An 18,874-nucleotide genomic window follows, 5' to 3' on the forward strand; every position below is an offset into this window, starting at 1 on the left:
GCATAAGTTTTTGGGCTGATTTTGGCACGGCCGTGCCACTATGCTCTGTTAGTATTTAAGCACGATTTTACCCATTTTTACTTGGTTTCAAACAATACACGAACCCTAACTATTTCCTACTCTTTCTCTTCATATTTTTAGGTTAGAATAGGTGTAGATTTAGGTTCCTTTACACTTTTGAAGCTTGTATTATTGAAGGATCTACACTTGGATTTCAAGATTCTACCTTCCATTTTAATAGATAAGCTTTATTTCCCTTTTATCTCTTTATCTCGCCAATGTTTATGTTTTACACTTATGCTTTTGTGTTCTTTATACTATTGAATCATAACTAGTTAGTTTATGGCTTGAGTTAGAGTTGCATAATGAGTAGAATTCTAACCTAAGGTTCATGTGTCTAAGATGGTGTTGTGAATATAGTTAATGTTTGATTACACATTCATTAGCCTGCTTTTAGAGAATTCTTGGTTACAATGAGAGTTGGATTAAAGATTTGAGCCACCCTTAGCATAAGCCCAATTTGCTCCTATAAAAATAGGGGAAATTAGGGGCTTTGATATTTTTGGAGTTGATGCATCACGAGAGTGAAGCAATTCATTATTCTAATCCTTGTTTATTTGCTCATGAAAGTAGCTTAGACTAGGATACCTTCATGAACTTGATTACTTGGTTATCTTGTTTAGTTACCGTAACCTTGAAACTATGTATTTGCTTAACTTTTTGTTGATTTCCTAGTGATAGTGCCTAGTTTATTGTTGTTGCATATTACGTGTCATAACCCCATATCTCCTGAGGACGACATTGTACACCCGTACACTCACCATCACAACTACTTTGCTACATTAGAATCCCACTGGAAACATGTATGGGAAAAAAGGCCCAAAGATAATTGAAGGTCTAAATTGAATCCCTTACTTGTACACACAAAGATTAGGATCTGACATGTGAGCTTATTGTGCGACAACTTGCAATTTACCTCTATAATGCTCTAGGGACAGGTCCAGTAAGCTTAGGATTAATTATTCTGGCAAATTTGGGATACCCTAATTTAGCATAAGGAAGTTTAGAATAAATAAAACACCCACACCAATCACACATAAATAAATGAAGCCAGAAGAATAAATAATTTAGCAGAGAAAGTTTTGAATAAATAAAACACCCACAGCAATCACACTCTCATAAATAAATGAAGCCAGAAGAATAAGTAATTTAGCAGAGAAAGTTTTGAATAAATAAAACACCCACGCCAATCACACTCTCATAAATAAATGAAGCCAAGAGTATTATCCGGTATAAATGTCAATCCTTCATAGCTCAAAGAGTGTGGCAAAAAGAAGCGACTAATCATCATGGTGTCACTAGAAAGAAGACCTAATGTTCTTATGTTTCCATGGTTGGCTTATGGGCACATCGTACCATTTGTCGGACTAGCCAAGAAGCTTTCAGACAAAGGTTTCATAGTTCACATTTGTTCCACCGAAATTAACCTTGTATCCATCAAGAAAATGATCCCTGAAAACTACTCCAATTCCATTACACTTACGAAACTCCTTCTGCCGGCGGCAGACTTCCCGGAGCTCCCCCCTCACTATCACACCGCCAACGGCCTCCCGTCTCATCTCTACGGCACTCTCCGAGATGCCTTCAGAAAGTCCAAACCCTATTTCGCTAACGTCATGAAAACCCTCGCCCCCAATTTGCTGATATACGATTACATGAATCTCTGGGCGGAAGGTATAGCGCACTCGCTTGATATCCCCGCCGTCCGTTTCTACATCTCCAGCGCCGCTTCTTTCTCGTTTTTCTCTCATTTCGTCAGAAACGCTCCCGGCGTCGCATTCCCCTTCCCGGCGGTCTATTTCAAGCCCCACGAGTTATCGTTAATGCACGAAATGAAGGGCAACGTTAAGGGCGACGAGAAAGATCCCGATGAAAACTGGACGGCGCCACAGAAAGCGGTGCTGGTGAGTACTTCAAGTGAAATCGAGGCGAAGTACATCGGCTATATGTCGGAGCTGATCAACTGCAAGGTGGTGCCGGTGCCGGTAGCCTCCATAGTCGAAGTTCCCGGCGGCGGCGACGACGACGCCGAGATCCTGGATTGGCTCGGGAAGAAGAGCGAGAGGTCCACGGTACTAGTCTCGTTCGGAAGCGAATACTTTCTGAGCGAGGAAGAAATTGCAGAGATCGCGCACGGGCTTGAGCTCAGCAACGTGAACTTCATATGGGTGCTGAGATTCCGAAAAGGAGAAGAGCTAACCGCCGAGAAGGCGCTCCCTCATGGCTACCTCGACAGGGTTAAGGAAAAAGGAAGAGTAATAGAAGGATGGGCGCCGCAGGCTAAGATCCTTAACCATCCTAGTATCGGCGGATTTGTTAGCCAGTGCGGTTGGAATTCCGCTCTGGAAAGCATCAATTTCGGCGTTCCGATCATCGCCCTGCCGGGGTTCCTCGAGCAGCCGTTGAACGCGCGGTGTCTGGTTGACAAGGGAGTGGCTGTCGAGATCGAGAGAGACAACGGCGGTAAGCTCCGGGGGGAAGAATTGGCCCGCGTTGTGGGAGAGGTGATGGGTGCAGGGAAACGTGGGGAGACATTGAAGAGGAATATGAAGAAGACGAGTGAGGATTTGAAGTTAATGAGGGAGGAAGAGATAGATGCAGCTGTTCAAGAGTTGGAAAAACTCTGCAATTAATTTGCAAGCATGCATTCATGGACATCTTATAAGTTAATTGTTGGACCTATTAAACTCTATTTCCATCTATCCTCAATAACTCAAATGATGATTTGAATTAGTGTACCAAATAATTTAAAACTAGGGTCGCATTTGGTTAGTGACTTTTGTACTCTATTATATTATTGGATTTGATATTCCTCACCATATTTGTCCACGCGCTTATTATTGGATTCAAACTTTTTAGTAATCATAAAACATATATATATTCTCCTTTCCTCCCCTACTTTTTAACAATAGAATTAAAAATGAGATCAGAGAAGAAGAAAAAAAATGTCATTGCCATGCTTTATGGAACTTTAATATATATGTATATAGAGAAAATTTCACTTTTGGTCATTTGACTATTGGGTATTGTTAATTGGAGTTCCCGGTTTTCAAAATTGTCAATTTGAATTCACAACTTTTCATTAATCTTTCTCAATTGATGTCCCTCCGGCTAAAATTACCAGCGAGAAATAGCTAGAAATTTTAATGGCTAAAATGATGAGGGCAAATTTGTCTTTTGCTTCTTCTCTTCTCTTCAAAATCATCCCTTTCAAAGTCAAATACCGAGCATGAAGCTTTTAGTAGAAGTGAAGAATTCTTCTTAACCTTATTTTGCTTATGAAGTGTTATAATGGTGTTCAAAATGATCTTTAATTTATTCATTTGATCTATTAGGCACAATTCATCATCTTTGAATAGAAGTGATGAATATTGAAGCATTTTGAATGCATTTGAATCAACAAGAGCCAAATATGAAGCTAAGGAGATGGATGCAACACCTATTAGAGAGTCAAAGAGTGGTATTTTCAGTTTTTCACAAAGCCTTCCATGTTTTACATTGTTCTTGGGAGTGAAAACTAGTGGAATAAAGTGTCCACCAACCATAGCCACACGTGTCCCCCTTTTAAACGTCACATATCTCGCCAAACTACTACGTCTCGCAAGAAAGTTAAAAGACAATCAACTGGACCAACAAACTAGCCTACAACCAAACTGCCCATGGACCAACCAATAGGCCAAACCACCCTCATCGAGTAGCCTTCCATATTTCACCATGGTTTGGTCGGGACCAAGGTGGCTTGTTACACTAAGGCGGAGCGTGGGTCAGTTGATTAGCTAGCCGGCCTGTTGGCTGATGGGTGAGGGGAAAACTAGAGCCCTGCCCAAAAGCCACCGCAAATTATGCTCTGGAAACCTATTCACCGTGAATGGTGAACACAAGTCCAAACGACGTTGTTTTTAGGCAAAAAAAAAAAAAAAATCGCGGATGTGGAGTTAACGGCGCGCGTTTGATCAAATTATGAATTTTCTGTTATGAGATTATGAATGTAATGAAAATTCATAATCTCATAACATAAAATTCATAATCGCATAAAAGTAAAATATTTATTAAATTATGAATTTTCTGTTATGAGATTATGAATGTAATGTAGATTCATAATCTCATAACAGAAAATTCATAATTTCATAACAGAAAATTCATAATCTCATAACAGAAAATTCATAATCTCATAACAGAAAATTCATAATCTCATGGTTCCAAAGTGAATGTGTAGGCATGGTTCCAAAGTGAATGTGCAGGCATGGATTCATAATTTATGAATGTCCGTGATTTCGGACAGGAATGTGTAGGCATGACTCCAAAGTGAATCTGCAGGCATGAATTCATAATTTATGAATGTCTGAAATCATTGCTCACCTCAAATTAAAGTGAAACCGTGAAATGTGAAAATAAAGAAGAAAAGTCACGCAATTAATTAAGGAAAAAAAAAAGATAATGATGTACTAACACCGTTGGAACCGTGTTCACCATGAATGGTGAACACGGTTACATGGCATAACGATTGAAAAGCCACCCGGCTGGCTACCGGTGCCAATCACCCAACTTCCGCCACAATATCGACATCCCAACCAGGCGTGTGGGGGCAAAACTTGCTAGCCCCTCTTTGCCTTGTGAAGCTTTTCACCATTGCTCCAATTTCAGTCTGCCAAACACGTCGTTAGTATTGATTTTTCTGTTTTTGAGTTTTAGCACCTTATACTTTATATTTGGCACACTTTAACCTCCAAACTCTCTCATCCTCTTTATTTTATACACATCCCATCGATCTTTGCAGCTGACCCTCCTAACTCTATTTGTCAATCAAAATTATATACCCAAAAACTTGCCCAGGACTATGATTATTTCCAAAAACCAATTAACCCCTAGTTCTCTACTTCTTAGCCTAGCTGGACTTAGGCCTAGACCCTATGGTACCATCAATTAGTAAAAGAAAAATAAATTTCTACAAATTGTAAAGGAAAATTGACTCACAACTTCATTTCTACAAATTTCTAAACGTACTTGGGTTTCTATCGGTCAAGCACTTTACGAGAAGATATTGTACCGACTTTTTATCAATTTTTACAAATTCATTTGTTATTATATCCTGCTCCCAAATCTACTCTCAATTTTTATTCCTTATTCTCAAGTTTTTAATGGAAACCAATTTTTCTAGACCTTAAATTGAATCATGTGTTTCATTTCAAGTCTTTAATGTAAACAATTTTTTTTAAACTCACAATATTGAACCATGTGCTCCATCTCAACTAAAGGCATAAACTGATAGTTCAATTGCACATTTATATTTATGTATATTATATGCTAAACACCACATATGAAAACGTCATATTCATATGCTACATCGGAAGTATAATTGAATTAATGTTGAGTAACATGTAATGGGGAAGAAGAGAGACTCTGTATTGATTGAAGAATGAATACAAAAAATGAATCAAGAACAAAGAAGAAGACTTATATGTGCCAGTACAAGAGTGACGGGAAAGAAGAAGAAGATAACAAACTGCTATTCTAACTTCCTAACTAACTTTAACTGACTTTTACTTCTTTGATCTCACTTGTCAACTGTGTGAGCTAACACCCCCCCCCCCCCCCCCCCCCCCTCCCGCAAGCTGGAATATACATGTCATGTAATTTCAGCTTGGAGATGAAGTTATGGAAGGTAGTGTGAGCATGTGGCTTAGTGAACACATCTGCTATTTGATTGGTGGTGGAGACATGTAGTAGCTTTAGGACTCCATTCTGCAGCTTCTCTCTAACCAAATGACAATCAATCTCTATATGTTTAGTCCTTTCATAGAAAACTGGATTCTCAGCTATAGCAATTGCTGACTTGTTGTCACAATATAGAGTAGCAGAAGTGATGTCAGGTATGCCCAAATCCTGCAGAAGATACAATATCCATTGTAGCTCACAAGTTGTTGTAGCCAAGGCCCTATATTCTGCCTCAGAAGAACTCCTAGAGATTGTGACTTGTTTCTTGGATTTCCATGAGACTAGGGATGCTCCAAGGAAAATGCAGAAACCTGTAATAGACCTTCTAGTATCTGGGCAAGCAGCCCAATCAGAATCAGTAAATCCTTTTAGATGTAGAGAGGAGTTTGCTGAGAAGAAGAGCCCTTGTCCTGGGGAAGCCTTGATATATCTCAGAACTCTGTGAGCTGCTTGCATGTGGATGGTGGTAGGGCAATCCAAAAACTGAGACAATTGTTGAGTGGCATAACTGATGTCAGGTCTAGTAATGGTAAGATACAGTAGTTTACCAACTAGCCTTCTATAAGGAGTAGCATCCTCAAGTTTGTCACCACTGCCTTTACTGAATTTGATGGAGGTAACCATGGGAGTTTTTGCTGGTTTACACAATAGAAAATTTGCTTCTTCAAGTAGCTCCAGTGCATATTTTCTTTGTGTCATGGCAATCCCACTGCTACTTCTTGCAACTTCTAACCCCAGAAAGAACCTCAATGGTCCTAGATCTTTGATATGAAAGACATTATCCAGATGCTTCTTAATTTCTTGGACCAGGCTTATGTTGGGGCTTGCTACCACCACATCATCAACATAGATGAGTAAGGCCACAAAGTCTTCTCCATTCCCTCTGGTGAACAAAGATGAATCAGAAACTGCCTGCTTGAAGCCTATATGCAACAGTTCTTGAGTTAACTTGATGTTCCACTGCCTACTTGCTTGTTTCAACCCATAAAGGGACTTTACTAGCTTGCATACTTGTCCAGGTTTCAGAGGGACAAAACCAGGTGGTAGCTTCATGTACACTTCTTCATTCAGATTACCATGCAAGAAAGCATTGTTAACATCCAATTGATGAAGGGACTATCCCTTTATTGCAACCACTGCCAGCAACATTCTAATGGTAGTGATTTTTGCAACTGGGCTAAAGGTTTCCAGGTAGTCTAGACCAGGAGTTTGGGTGTACCCTTTTGCTACTAGCCTGGCCTTGTGCCTTTCTATGGTTCCATCTGCCTTGAGCTTAGTCTTGTACACCCATTTGCAGCCTATAGGCTCTTTATTTGGAGGTAAATCTGTCACTATCCATGTATTATTTGTTTGCAAGGCACAGATCTCAGCCTCCATTGCTTTCCTCCAACAGTCTTCTTTGATGGCTTCATTGTAGGTTTTTGGTTCTTTGGCCTGTAAGGAATTGACAGTAAAGGCTTTGAAACCATGTGATAGATGATCATAAGAAAGGACCTTAGTGATGGTATGAGGAGATGTTCTTTTGGCAGAGGTATTATGGCAAGTATAATCATTTAGATATGTAGGAGGGACCTTTTTTCTGGTTGACTTTCTTGGTTGGCAAGTATTTGTAGGTTCTGCAATAGGGTCTATATGGTGATCTGTTGTAGGTGGTTGTGGCTGATGTTGAGATTGGTCAATGGTAGGTAAGTGTGGCTGAGGATTAATAAGCTGATGAGTTGGAGATTGTGGCTGTGCAGGACCTTCATCAAGGTCTGAATTATCTGACTTCTCAAGAGGTAGAATTATATCACTGCACTGCTTGTGTTGTGAGCCATGAAAAGGGAATATGCCTTCATAAAAACAAACATCCCTGGACAAAAAAACCTCATTAGATTGTAAATCAAGGAGTTTATATCATTTTACTCCATTAGCAAAGCCCAAAAAAATGCACTTCTTGGCTCTTGGAGATAATTTGTCTCTCTTGCAATTAGGAATGACAGCAAAAGCTAGGCAACCAAGCACTTTGAGATGTTGATACTGGGGGGCTTTGTTGAATAGGACTTGATATGGGATTTTATTCTCCAAGGCAGCTGATGGGAATCTATTAATTAAATAGACTGCATGGAGTATGCAATCTCCCCATAGATTCTCTGGAAGGTTAGCTTGGAACTTTAGAGCCCTTGCTACTGCTAGAATATGTCCATGTTTCCTCTCAACAACACTGTTTTGTTGAGGGGTGTACACACAAGATACTTGATGTAAAATACCTTTGCTTTGAAAGAAATCTTCCATGATAAACTCCTTGCCATTGTCTGATCTTATGCATTTTATTTTCCTACAAAACTGTGTATTGATCAGTTCATAAAAGGTTTGCATGATCTGTCTGACTTCACTTTTGTTCCTCATTAGGTAGACCCATGTGGCCCTACTGTGGTCATCTAACAATGTGAGGAAGTATTGATGTCCATAAATTGTAGGAGTGTGGTATGGCCCCCATATGTCAGCATGGACTAAATCAAAACAATTATCAGAAATGGAAGAACTGGGCTGAAAAGAAAGTTTTCTTTGCTTTGCAAAATGACAATATTCACAGGCCTTTGGCTTGTCATTACAAATTGTGTTGTCTAAATTGTGCAACAATCTAACTTTCCCATCAGAGGGGTGCCCTAGCCTAGCATGCCAGTGACTACACATGTTGACAGTAGGCTTGCAGGAATTAAAAGCAGGAAACACAAGCTGATAGAGGCCCTTCTCCAGTCTAGCCATACCAATCATCTTCCCATGGTGTTGACCCTGTATAACACACTGATTAGAGTGGAATAAGATATTGCATCCTAACCTTGTTGTAAGCTCTCCCAAGGAGACTAAATTACAGTGAAAAATGGGCACACAGAATACATTAAAGAGCACCAGATCAGAGGACAATTGAGCTGTCCCAATGTGGGAAACCTGAGCTTGGTTTCCATTAGGTAGATCAACTAGAATTCCCTTCACCTCTTTGGGGTTGTGCAGAAGATTCACATCACAGACTATATGGTGTGTGGCACCACTATCAAGAATCCACAGTGTACTTGAGCTGAAAAGATTGCAACTAGGAATGATGGTGTTACCTTCTAGTCTGCTGTCAGGGGAAAAGCTTGCAGCAATGGCATTGGCTTGAGGAGTAACACTGAGAAGGGAGCTACCTGCCTTCTCATGTTGCATAAACTTCAGGAACCTCATGAAATCCTCTTGGTGAAAGGATGGAATGTTCTGTGAGGTGTCATCTCCTGACAAGGTAGTCTGAACTTGATTGGCAGCACCTAGGTTCTTGTTTCTTGGCTTCCACCCAGGTGGATAGCCATGCTTCTTGTAACACTTGTCAATAGTGTGCCCAGTATAGCCACAATAACTGCATATAGGCTTCTGCTTTTGTCCAGAGAAAAACTTCTTGCCAGAATTGACAAAGAAGGCACTTGCACCTGCTTGGCTCTCTCCCAATCCAATTGGTTCATCAGTGGTTTGTCTTTCTTGCTGAGACACCATGGCAAAAGCTTCCCCAACGTCTGGTAAGGGCTTCATTAACATTATCTGCCTCTTGGTATTAGCAAAGTTTTCATTCAATCCAATAAGGAAAGCTGACAACATATCACTTTCCAGATCTGTTCTAATTTTCTCAGATAATTGTCTACCACAATTACAACTTGGTGAACAACTACAAGCAGGTGGTGGCCTTAACACAAGCAATTCATCCCAGAGCAGTTTTAAATGAGTGAAATACTCATTGACAGACGAATTACCTTGCTTGACTTGGTATATTTCTGATTGAATCTCAGCAATCCGAAAGATGTCTTGCTGACTGAATCTTTTCTTCAAATCTTTCCAGATTCCTTCTGCAGTGCTGATCCAGAGCACACTTCTGGCAATGGTGGGCGAAACCACTCTCAAGATCCATGACAGGACCATGGTGTTACCTTGATCCCAATAGAAGTATCTAGGGTCTGTGCTGCTCGGAATTTCCATGGATCCATCCACCAGAGCCATTTTGTTCTTTGACCTCAAGGCCATTTCCATGGCTCTGGCCCAGGGATGGTAATTGGATCTCCCCTCCAACTGTGCTGTAACGAGTTGTAGTGAGGGGCTTTCATTCGGATGAAGATAGAGAGGGTCTATTCTGTCTTTGGGAATGTATAAGGTAGGGTTAGGAGAGGCTGGATTTGGATTTGGAACTGGATTAGCTCCGTTCTCACTGAAGTTGGCAGCCATTGTTGGTCGAATTGTGTTTCCGACTGTGCGCCAAGCCATTCCTTCAAAGCTCTGATACCATGTTGAGTAACATGTAATGGGGAAGAAGAGAGACTCTGTATTGATTGAAGAATGAATACAAAAAATGAATCAAGAACAAAGAAGAAGGCTTATATGTGCCAGTACAAGAGTGAGCAGGAAAGAAGAAGAAGATAACAAACTGCTATTCTAACTTCCTAACTAACTTTAACTGACTTTTACTTCTTTGATCTCACTTGTCAACTGTGTGAGCTAACAATTAATAGAATTTGGGAGTTCGTATAACAGAACTCTTTTTATTCACTTAAGCTAATTACCTATTCTTTACCGCTTGGGAGTAACATTTAAACTGTTGGTAGCGGTAAATAAGTCGTTACAAAAAATAGTAATTTCAAAAATTTATAAATATATATAATTTGAAAACAATGGGATTTATAATTTATAGAAAAATAATTCTAACCATAAACTAGTACGAAGTACAAAGGATTTAATTTTTAAGAAAATTAATCTCACCACAATTTGATAAGAAACCAAAACAATATATATATATATATATATATATATATATAGTAAAATATATAAAGACGAGAAAAAAAAAGGTTTCATAAATATGAGGTTTTAATTAAGGATGACAATTTCAATTCGTCCCGCGGATATCCACCCGAATCCACCCGCATGGATCGAGTTTTTTGGGTGATAGTGGATGGTGGGTAGGGGGTAGGTCTTAATAAAATGAACCCGCGGATGGTCGGGTTGAATTCGAGTTCTATGTACATAACACGCCTAGAACCCCACCATGTGTGTGTGTGTGAATATATATATATATATATATATATATATATATATATATATATATATATATATATATATATATATATAATAGTAAAATAAGTTGTATAGTACTAGTACAAAGTTTTTTTTTTTTTTAAAAAAAGAAGAAGAAAACTCAAATCATGGTACAATTGTACTAGTGCAAAGTAATTATAAAAGCTTCAGGGAGAGAAAATTTTGAAAAAATTTATAAAATGACGTATTTGTCCTTTAGTAATTTGAAATTCAAAATAAATTTTTAATATAAACAAGATCTATAATTAATGGATTGAAATTGTCACTTTCAACATAATTAAATGAGAAAATTTGTATAGACTAATAATTAATGGATCGAGTCTACAATTTATATATAACTAATCAATGTTGCAAAAATCGCTAGGTGTTCCTTATGCACCCGGGGGCGCCTAGCGCCTAAGCTCCCTTTTTAATATAATTTTTAAATTTTTTGTTAAAATTTTTAAAGATATGATAATTATAAAATATTTAATACTTTAATAGTTAATACTAAAGTATTAAATAGTTAAAGATTTAAAGAATCAAAACTTAATTCCACAAAGTCATAACTCACAAAGTATCAATATTAGAGTAGCTGATTTCGATTTTTTTTTTTTTTTAATTTTTTTGGTTTGCGTCGACCGATTTGAACGATTTAGGATTATTTCGTTTAAAATAACGTCGTTTTGAGTAAAATAACCAATTTTTTTAAAAAAATGAAACAATAGCTAATCGTTGGCTGCCTAAACCACCACCTAGTCCGCCACAACCTAGGCGGCCGACCACATAAATCACCGATTATAATTTCTAAAATGTCAACCGCAGCCTAGTGTCTAGGCGTGATTTTTATAAAAAATTTTACTAATAAATTAATACTGTCATTTTCCCAATTAACTATATTAAATTACAAGTGCTCCCAAAGCAGTACGTAAAACATATTGTACACTAGAATTATTAATTCCCAGGCCACGAAAATCACCATTCTACTACAACATATATATACAGCCTACATAAGTAGTATAGGGACCACATCTATCTGTCCTATCAATGCTCTGTTTGGCAGAGTTTATTTATGTATTAATAACTTATTTTAAGTTACTAATAAGTTATAAGTTCTGTTTGATAATGTTTTCAAAATAAACTAATAACTTAAAATAAAAATTAATTTTGAAACGCTAATTTTCAAAAATAAGCTAGAAATTTCTTAACTTTTTTTTTAATCCTTATTTGTTTAAATAAATGACATCATTTACTTTTCTCATATTTTGCTATGGTTTGGTCGAGACCAAGGTGGCTTGCTACACTAAGATGGAAGGTGGATTAGTTGATTAGCTAGCCGACCTGTTGGATGATGAATGAGGGGAAAACTAGAGCCCTGCCCAAAAGTCACCCAGCTGGCCACCGGTGCTAGTCACCCAACTTCCGCCACAGTCGGCCACACCGTCCACATCCCAACCAGGCGGGTGGGGGCGAAACTTGCTAGCCTCTCTTTGCCTTGTGTAGTTTTTCTCCATTGCTCCAATTTCAGTCTGTTGTTAGTCTGACGAGTTAATACCATTTGAGATCCTCCGAGTATAGTGGTTTTGCCACGTTTAGTTTTAAACTTTCAAATTGACCATCTGTGGTCCTTCAACTTTCAAATTTAACAATTCACGGTCCAAGTTAACCACCCATGATCCTTCAAGTTTCGAAATTTAACCAGCTATGGTCCTCTTGAAAGGACCATGGTTGATTAAAATTTAATAGTTTAAGGACCATGGGTGGTTAACTTGGACCATGAATAGTTAAATTTAAAAGTCGAAGGACCACATATGATCAATTTGAAAGCTTAGAACTAAACGTGGCAAAACCACTATACTCGGAGGATCTCATATGGTATTACCTCTTAGTCTGACCCTCCTAACTATATTTGTCAATCCAAATTATATACCCAAAAACTTGCCTAGGACTATGATTATTTCCAAAAAACAATTAGAAAATACTAAATGTATTACTCCCATTCTATACTCCTAACGTGTACTCTCACACTTAAAATATTGATATACACACTTTTAAAAGGGCTCATATGACAAAAAATGATATTTCAAAATCCGCCACATCAAGAAGTAAATTTAAAAGAGTAAAATTTAAGAATACATGTAATATAACTCAACCAATTAACCCCTAGTTTTCTACTCCTGAGCCTAGCTAGACTTAGGCCCAGACCCTATGGTTCCATCAATTAGTAAAAGAAAAATAAATTTCCACAAATTGTAAACGAAAATTGACTCACAACTTCATTTCTACAAATTTCTAGAAGTAATTGGGTTTCTATCGGTCAAGCACTTTCCGAGAAGATATTGTACCGACTTTTTATAAATTTTTACAAATTCATTTTTTATTATATCTTCTCCCAAGTCTACTCTCAATTTTTATTCTTTATTCTCAAGTCTTTAATGTAGACAATTTTTTCTAGACTCACAAATTGAATCCTGTGCTCCAGCTCAAGTCTTTAATATAAATAATTTTGTCTAGATCCACAAATTGAACCATGTACACCATATCAACTAAAAGTCTAAGTTGATAGTTGAATTGCACATTTATGTTTATATATTATATATGCTCAAAACCACATATGAAAATGTCATATTCATATGCTACATCAGGAAGTATAATTGAATTAATAGAATTCGGGAGTCCATATAATAGAACTCTTTTTATTCACTTTAGCTAATTACCTATTCGTTACTGCTTGGGAGTAACGCATAAACTATTGGTAGCGGTGAATAAGTCGATACAGAAAATAGTAATTTCGAAAATATATATATATATATATATATATATATATATATATATATATATATATATATATATATATATATATAATTCGAAAACAATGTGATTTATAATTTATAGAAAAATAATTTCAATCATAAACTAGTACGAAACTAGTACAAAAGATTTAATTTTTAAGAAAATTAATCTCACCATAATTTGGTACGAAACCAAAACAATATATATATATATATATATATATATATATATATATATATATATATATATATTTTTATATGTATATATGTATATATAGTAATATATACAAAGACGAGAAAAAAAAAAGTTTCATAAACTTGAGATTTTAACTAAGGATGGCAATTTCAATCCGTCCCGTGAATATCCACCCGAATTTATCCCGTATGAGTCGAATTTTTTTGAGTCATAATGAGTGGTGGGTAGGGGGTAGGTCTTAAAAAAGTGAACCCGCGGTTTGTCGGGTTAGATTCAAGTTCTATGTACAAAACCCGTCTAGAACCCCACTATGTGTGTGTGTGTGTGTGTGTGTATATATATATATATATATATATATATATATATATATATATATATATATATATATATATATATATATATATATATATATATATATATTTATTGTTGGAAATTTATATAGTAATGAAGATTAATGTTTCAGATAGACTACCATGGAAGCTTAAAATAACATTTGGAGTTGTGGAGTTATAAATATTATTTTAGTTTGGTAGAAAAGTAAATTGGGAAATATAGATATTTCGTACGGTTGGAACCGAAAACTACACCAAGTTTGATATATGCAATTTGCTGGTTTCAATGATTCGTCGTTAACGAATCATTGATGCTTATTGAGTCGTGCTTAACGATTGCTTAACGAATCGTGCTGATTGATTCGTTTACCAAGAGTCCAATGTACTGTTTAATTTTGGTATTGACTCGTGCTTATTGCTTCGTGTAACGATCTAATTTGTTAAAAACTATGTACAAATGGTGTTCAAAACTCTCGGTGGAAGCTTTGCTTTGTGTTTTCCTTACTGCATACATGAGTTACAATATATAAATATATATTATTTATTTACTCTTTGCATGTTACATGCATGGAAGTTATAAATATATATATATATCATATATATATATATATATATATTACATATACTAATCTATTTGCATGCAGTACGTAACATGATGTACATAGTTTAAGTATTTTTATTTCTCATGACTAATATGTCATTAAAGATATATCTTGTGGAAGTTGGAGTATTAAACTACCAGTAACTTCTCTTAATCATCAAAATATTTTATATAAATATTTGGAGAGACATCTGAAGAATACAGAGAAAAGTTAACAGATACAAAATTATTTTGTTGCATATCTTGATATTTCACAGTTCTACAATTCTACAGGAAATACTTAAACAAAGCAACTTAAGAATTCCATTCATCATCTTGTATCCCATAAGATTAAATCTTGAACCTTGATGCTTTTATAGAGGGAGATTTAAAGCTTATAGGAAAGTGATTACACGCCTGAAGATATTAAATGATCCAGTTTTTATTCCCTGTTGTTTTCTGTATTTTGTTGTATTTCAAATGTATTACAGATTAGAAGCATTTTCTCCAAAATATATATATATATATATATATATATATATATATATATATATATAATAGTAAAATAAGTTGTACTAGTACAAAGGTTTTTTTTTTTTTTTTTTTAAATCAAATCACGGTACAATTGTACTAGTACAAAGTTAATTATAAAAGTTTCAATAACCTTGGGTTACTTTTTACTATTTTTATATCTAAATTACTAAGGTTGTGTTTGGTTCCAATTGTTATAAGCGTGTGTATGGTTCGCGCATGGGAGTCGGAATCAGAATGGGTATCAAATACTTTAATTTGTAATGGTAATGATGAGTTTTAGTGAAAAGTATTTTGCATGTTTAGTAATAGGGTGGAATGAGAATGATTATCAATAATGTTGTTTGGTTGTGTGATCAATAATGGGAATAAAGATTTTAAAAATACAAGAACACAAAATCAAGAGAATTGATTTTAATATAAAGATATCCAAAACATCAATATGAACAAAAAAATAAAAACAAAAATCTAAAAGCACTAATCAAAAGGGCTGAAAAGGAATAAGGGAATGAAAAGAGGTGATACCCTTATTTTATTTGGGTATGAATCTTTAAGGGGTATTTGAAACCTATAGTAGTGTTTTAAAAATTTATCAATAAAAAAATACCAATCACTTTGATACCCATTCCTTAGAGCTTAAGTTTATTTTTAAAATTAACAATTTAGTTAATATATTTGAATATTTCTATTGTTTTATGTTTTAGTATAATTAATGAATTTTACTATTTTATTATGTATAAGTAATTTAAATTTTTTTTAAAAAAATAATAAGCTGATGAATGGTGGATACCTATAGTGGGCACCTGCATCCGGTGGGCGTGAGGTGTGTTTTGAAAAAGTCTACCGAATACGGGTTGGAGTCGCCTGAGTGATGGATGTAACTCTTCCCGACCCATTGTCACACCTAGTTTTAACCCAACGAAAACAAGGAAAGATTCAAGTCTTGCCATACCTAGTTTTAACCCAACAAAAATAAGGAAAGATCCAAGTCATGTATAATCCTTAAAATCTATTCGCTACCTTTGGAGGTGTTAGAGAGAGAAAACCGAAAATGCTTCTAAACAATCTACAGGTGCTTCTAACTCTATAAGAGTATTAGCTAATAAATCATACCCAATTATATTTGCAACTTCTATTGAATTCAAGACCATTGTACTTGAAGATGGCTTATTATGTGCAACGATTAAATAAAAATATGCTAAAACAGACCAACACAGAATAAAATGAACAGACATAATACAAACTAATAAACAGAATCAGACTAGGCATAATTCTGTCTTGTAATGTGGGTAATGAAGTTGGCCATCTCCAGGCGAGAACCGCCGCCGTCCATTACAGACTGCTTCACATCTTTGCCCAACGCCGCCGCCCTTGTCCTCAGCTTCTCTCCTTCAGGCGACGCCATTAATTTCTCGACGGCTTTCCGGACAGTTTCCGACGGTATGACTTCATTCCTACGCGCCCAATCCTTCACCGCGATCCCGATTTTCAGCACCTCCGTCATCAGCAAGGCGTTTCTGGGCTGATCGAAATGGATGGGCCAGGTGGCTAGCGGCACCCCCCTGCTAATGCTCTCCATGCATGAATTCCATCCACAATGAGTCAGGAACGCACCCGTTGAAGGGTGATCCAAGATTTCCAGTTGCGGCGCCCAATCGCGGAGAATAAGGCCCCTCCCTTCTACCCTGTCTTGGTACCCTTCCGGCAGCCCGATTCTCCCGTTTTCTCCTTTGAGTACATCTCTCACTACCCAGATGAACTTTTGCTGGCTTTGTTCTAGTCCTTTGGCCAGCTCTGAGATTTGTTCGTCGGAGAGAGAAGTCAGAGTTCCGAAGGAGACCAAAACCACGGACTTTGGAGGCTGTTTGTCCAGCCATTCCAGGCATCTATGTCTCTGTTTCGCTGGATTCGTTGAAAGCTGAAAGTTGAAAAGTTACTAATATAATTAATATTCAAACTAATTAAAATTAAATTCTTTATTTTAAAACGTTTTTTGGAGTATTACACTGCTGGAAATTATGAAATTTTTGACTATATGAAATTGATCTTAAATCAAGTATTTTCGACCACCTGAAATTGATTTTAAATTAAGTCTCACCCCAGATAATTGAAAAATTTCATAATATCCAATAGTGTTATCACTTTCAAAATAAGTTTCACATGCTTTAACAAGTTATTTGTAACTTAAAATAAATTATAAGTTCTAAAATAAACTCTAGCAAACAACGTTTTACTATTACCGGGTTAAGGGGACCAATAGCCCAGAGCTTTCCTTTACCGGTAAATCTATAGAGTTTGGCAAGAATGTCTAGATACGGCCCTTCCATGGGTCGACATGTGTCGTAAAGATTGCCGGAGCAGAATTTTGCACTTGCCCGTTGCACCGACAAGAACTTCAAGAACTCAGGCAAGAAGCAGCTCTCCAAGGACGGGAGATCGTCGGGAATTATAGCCCCGGCGGGGAGAAGGAATTTTCCGGCGAGCTTGGAAAGGAAAGACGGGAGGCGGAGGATTTTGGCCACGACTTCCCAGGCGATGGTGGCGTTGGTGAAGGCCGAGGCTGCGTGGAAGCTGTAGGCCTCGGCGTTGGGAATGAAAGCCACCTCCTGAACGGCAGTGGCCATGAGGGAGTCATAAACAACCACTAGCCTCCCGCATTTGGGCGAGAGGTCGTCGAGGAGCTCCGCGATGGGGCCGCGTAAATGTTTGGGCCCATTCACCACGGAAGTCACGATGTCGGAGAAGGATTCCGATTGGTGGCCGGAACTGGCGCCGGAGAGGTAGGAAGGAGGAGTGGGAAAGCTATGGAAACGAAGATTTGGGTAGGCGAGTGGATCCCAACCGTGGACTCGCTGCCGTGCCAAGCTAATATCGACGGTAAAACCGGTGTAATAAACGGGCAGGTCATAAGACGCGATGAGGCGAGACAAATGGAGGAGCTGGTTGAGGTGACCTTGTGCCAGATATGGCACCATCACCACTATCACATTGGACGAAGACGACGACGACTCAACATTTTGGGCATCAGAAAGCGGAGGAGACATGGAGGCAGGCCGGCCGGATTCCCAAGCTTCAACTTACGATTCTATTATTGTAGTGTATGTATTTATAATCTAGTTATATGACATATTCTCTCAAATCTTACTCTTTCATGTGACCGATTTTGATAAACTGTTTTTTATTTTATTTTATTTTATTTTATTTTATTTTATGTGAGCCCAATACAATACTCCCTAATTTTATTTCTTAAATTTTACTTTTTAATGTGACGATGATAAATGTTTTGTTTTTAATACGAATTTCAATAGAAATGTTTACATCAAAATTTTGTGGGTGAGAATACAAAATAATACTATATATATCATTTTCCTTTTCCTTTATAAACATGTTGGGTTGGATGTTTCATGCAGGGGGGCTACGTTGGAGTGCGTGGTGAAATTTAGAGTTGGGGGACTACGTTGGAGTGCGTGGTGAAATTTAGAGTTGGTATACGAATCTTAATTTAATTGGTTTCATTTGGTGAAAAATCTCCATGCTCTCATTTTCAACCTACGACACAAACTTTTTTTTTTTTTTGAAAACAACTTACGATAGTAAC

General features: G+C 37.0%; 2 protein-coding genes across 2 annotated transcripts; one reads left to right on the forward strand and one right to left on the reverse strand.

The window, feature by feature from the left end:
* Nucleotides 1-1,319: 1,319 nt before the first annotated feature.
* On the forward strand, nt 1,320-16,025 carry LOC109192789 (beta-D-glucosyl crocetin beta-1,6-glucosyltransferase-like). Its single transcript, XM_019343498.1, has 2 exons — nt 1,320-2,718; nt 16,006-16,025. The coding sequence occupies exon 1, from the start codon at nt 1,350-1,352 to the stop codon at nt 2,691-2,693; it is 1,344 nt and encodes a 447-aa protein (XP_019199043.1). The 5' UTR covers nt 1,320-1,349; the 3' UTR covers nt 2,694-2,718; nt 16,006-16,025.
* Nucleotides 16,026-16,386: 361 nt separating this feature from the next.
* Nucleotides 16,387-18,351, reverse strand: LOC109192796 (zeatin O-glucosyltransferase-like). The gene is made up of 2 exons (XM_019343506.1): nt 17,517-18,351; nt 16,387-17,194 (listed from the first exon to the last, which is right to left on the reverse strand). Exons 1-2 carry the CDS (start codon nt 18,318-18,320, stop codon nt 16,538-16,540), a joined length of 1,461 nt encoding a protein of 486 aa, XP_019199051.1. The 5' UTR covers nt 18,321-18,351; the 3' UTR covers nt 16,387-16,537.
* Between the last annotated feature and the right edge of the window lie 523 nt (nt 18,352-18,874).

This window comes from Ipomoea nil, unplaced genomic scaffold (genome assembly GCF_001879475.1).
Source record: "Ipomoea nil cultivar Tokyo-kokei standard unplaced genomic scaffold, Asagao_1.1 scaffold1834, whole genome shotgun sequence".
NCBI classification, from domain to species: Eukaryota; Viridiplantae; Streptophyta; class Magnoliopsida; order Solanales; family Convolvulaceae; genus Ipomoea; species Ipomoea nil.

Coding starts and splice junctions, on each gene's coding strand:
- LOC109192789 (XM_019343498.1), top strand. CDS start 1,350: ATGGTGTCACTAGAAAGAAGACCTAATGTTCTTATGTTTCCATGGTTG.
- LOC109192796 (XM_019343506.1), bottom strand. CDS start 18,320: ATGTCTCCTCCGCTTTCTGATGCCCAAAATGTTGAGTCGTCGTCGTCT. Junction 17,195..17,516: donor CTATTGGTCCCCTTAACCCG/GTAATAGTAAAA, acceptor TTCAACTTTCAG/CTTTCAACGAATCCAGCGAA.